This window comes from Eimeria mitis, genomic scaffold (genome assembly GCF_000499745.2).
Source record: "Eimeria mitis Houghton genomic scaffold, Emh_scaff2840, whole genome shotgun sequence".
NCBI classification, from domain to species: domain Eukaryota; phylum Apicomplexa; class Conoidasida; order Eucoccidiorida; family Eimeriidae; genus Eimeria; species Eimeria mitis.
Genome location: NW_013571179.1, coordinates 3,930 through 7,113, shown reverse-complemented (window position 1 = coordinate 7,113; position 3,184 = coordinate 3,930). Strand labels below are relative to the sequence as shown.

Here is a 3,184-nt window from a genome sequence, read left to right as displayed (position 1 = left end):
GCCGACTACTGGGTGGCGAGCGCAACGAACGGACAAATGGTGCAGTATGCTTCACTCAGGTGTAGCGAATCCCGGGAATCCCTTCGGACGACAGAACGGCGAATCCCTGGTTTTGGGAAAAGGAGGGTTGTTTCGTGAAATGCAGGATGCTGGACAATCTGATGTTTGTTCCAGATCACGCCAAGTGCCACTTCTGTTTGGAACAGAGCGTACGATGTTCTGCCGTCTTGCCGCCCCATTGATCTGTCCGTGTCATCGTCCTTTGCAGACAAGGCGACGCCACGATCACAGCCTTCATGAATGGCCATGTTGTTGATTGGACAGTTTGTATAGGTAACGTTGAAGGCAGCAGCAGTGCGTGCGGAGATTAAACTTGCTGTAGGGGGCGGCGTTGAGACTGACGCCGCAAGCCTTTTTCGCCTGTACGCGCCCACTCTTTACCGTATTCTAAAGGTACTGCACGTGCTACTGCGAAAGGTATGTGGACGGTGCTAACAGGGTTAGCTCCGCTATCAGTTGGTGCGTCCAAAGTCGACACCTGCGCCTTCGTAGCAAAGATGCCTTATACGTGCAACCTACAGGAAAATCCCGAATTTTTCTTTTCGCATGGCCTGGCTGAAAACGACTTCTCGAATAGGACGAGGTTGGTTGTGCTAGTTGATGCTCCTTCGGTAAGAGTGGACGACGCACGCGATGCTGACGAGCGCACGTGCGCGTGCACGCATTTGGTGGATGGCGCCACAATTCTCGATGGCGAGCTATTGCGCCCTTGTGAGCGCGAGCACCAGCGTTATCCCAGAACGGAACACCATACTTCGGAAGTCTCTGTAGACGTTCCTGTTACCTGGAAGAGGCCGCACGAGCCCAATTGTCGCGTTTGAGGAAGCGCCTCCCGAACCTGCCGTGGCGGAAGCCTGCTGCGCCGTGGCGCGCGCTTTGGAGCCTTTGCAGCTAGCTGTTCCTGGACGCCCACGCCTGGACAATGCAGAAAGCTGAATTGCAGGCGGTGGTGCGTAGCCTGTGGGAGTGTGGGAGTGAGGTCGTGAACCTGAACGAAGAGCTATGTTCGGATTTGCAGGAGCTGACACCCCACGGCAGCCCTCGACAACTTGTTTGCTGGACAGGCAGAATGCATTGAGAACGCAATGATGATTTGAGTGTATGTGTTTGTGCGTTTGTTTGGCTGTATGTTTGCGTGTGCTCGTGCGTGCAGCTGAGCGTAGCCTATCCACAAAGCTCAGGGAAGCGGCCATCGCCACAGAAGGAACACGCAGTGTAGGGTTCGATGCCAATGATCGCTCTACCGTTTCGGGGGGTTATATCACACGGGTTTTGGGGACAGAGCGTACGATGGGCAGTGGCATGCGCAGCGCCGCTGCTCTTGAAAGGTGTGCTTGAATTACCCCAGGCGCCGTATTTAGATCTTCTGCGTGCGTGGATGTGTTCCCCCATCCCCTGCATGGGCGACGCTGGGAAGCTATCTACTGCTCGGGCACGTTGATAAGCGCGTCGGCGACAGTGCAGAAACTAGGGAGCCAAATAGCGTTACCGACCGCCGGGTTGTGACTAACAATGCTTCAGTTGCGAGCCAATACTATTGCACATTTGAGTGCTATGGGCGTGAACTCGCTACGTGCTTTGTAGCGAGTGCGTGCACGCGCTGAATCTTGGGAACGAGAAGCAAAGGGCTTAGTTGCGGAGGATGCGGTGCCCTTTGTGGTGGCTTTGCACTACGCCAGACTAGAACGTCCACATGTTGGGGTGAATGGATATTGTCACCCTCGCAGCAAAATGGGTAGCGGCGCTCGCAGTGCCCACGCAACATTTGGAACCCTGTATGCAAAGTGTTGCAACTGTCGATAGAGACGGCTTTTGCGTTTGAATGCTTTCTGACGAGCGCGGCAGACGAGCAGAATTGGTTGTTTGCTGCGCAACCTGACTCTGCGCCCCGTTTGCAGCGCACGCTGTTCCAGTGACAAGAGTCGCTCTGAACAAAGTCGACGACTGCTCCGCCGGTTCGCCAGTACGCCACTAGAGTCCACTTAAAGTGTGCCCAGTGTGCTCAGCGTCGGATGCACTGGTAGTTCGTAGGGTGCTGAGGGAGTACAAATCGCGGGCCTGGTGGTTTCTTAGGCCACTTCTTCTCCTGTGACGTTGCCTCAACACCTTAGGCGGATATGTATGTGTCTAATGTACTCCCTGCCAACACACGCACAAAACGTCATCCAGTTCAAGGTCTGTCGCTGGGCGCCCATGCGACGTTCGAAGCGCATCGTCTGTGTTCGTATCTTTGTATGAAATCGACTACCGGGTGGCGAGTGCAGCGAACGGTCAAATGGTGCAGTATACTTCACCGAAGTGTAGTAATTGTCGGGAATCCTTTCGGACGACAGAACTGCGAATTCGGATACATGGAAAAAGCAGTCACCGTTGTGAGATGCAGGTTTGCTGGACAATATGACGTATGGTCTAGACCACGCCAAGTGCCATTTTCGTTTGGAGCAGAGCGTACGATCTTCTGCCGTCTTGCTGCCCCATTGGTCTGTCCGTGCCACCGTCCTTTGCAGACAAGGCGCCGATGCCACGAAGACAGCCTTTCCGAAATGCCATATGGTTTATTGGACAGTTTGTATAGGTAAGTCTGCAGGCAACGCGGTTTTATGTAGGGATTACATGTGTTGTGGGAGGTGACTTTGAGACTGACGGCGCAGGCCATTTCCGCCTGCACAAGCCTCTTTGATAAGGTATTCTGAAGCTGCGGCACGTGCTACTGTCAGAGGGATTCCTGCAGCGCTATCACGGCTAACTCGGTTATCAGTTGGTGCATACATACTCGACACCTGTGCCTGCGTACCAAAGATGCCTTAAAGGTGCAACAGATAGGCAAATGCCGGCTTTCGTTTCCAATTGGCGTGGGTGCAAACGACTCCGCGGATAGGACGAGGTTGAGTGTGCTGATACGGGTCCTTAGGCGAGAGTGCACGACACACGCGGTGCTGACGAGCGCACGTGCGCGTCCACGCATTTGGTGGATGGCGCTACAATTCTCGATGGCGAAGTATTGCGCTCTTGTGCGCGCAGGCACCAGCGTTGTCCCAGTACGCAACCGCATACATCTAAAGACTCTGTAGGCGTTGTCGTTACCCGGAAGAGGCTGCACAAGCCCGATTGTCGTGTTTTCGGA

General features: G+C 54.4%; 1 protein-coding gene across 1 annotated transcript; it reads left to right on the top strand.

Moving 5' to 3' along the window:
* Positions 1-557: 557 nt before the first annotated feature.
* Positions 558-1,609, top strand: EMH_0059420 (uncharacterized protein; the record flags this gene model as incomplete). The annotated part of the gene is made up of 3 exons (XM_013497679.1): positions 558-771; positions 1,214-1,388; positions 1,582-1,609. 3 exons carry the CDS (start codon positions 558-560, stop codon positions 1,607-1,609), a joined length of 417 nt encoding a protein of 138 aa, XP_013353133.1.
* Positions 1,610-3,184: the final 1,575 nt, after the last annotated feature.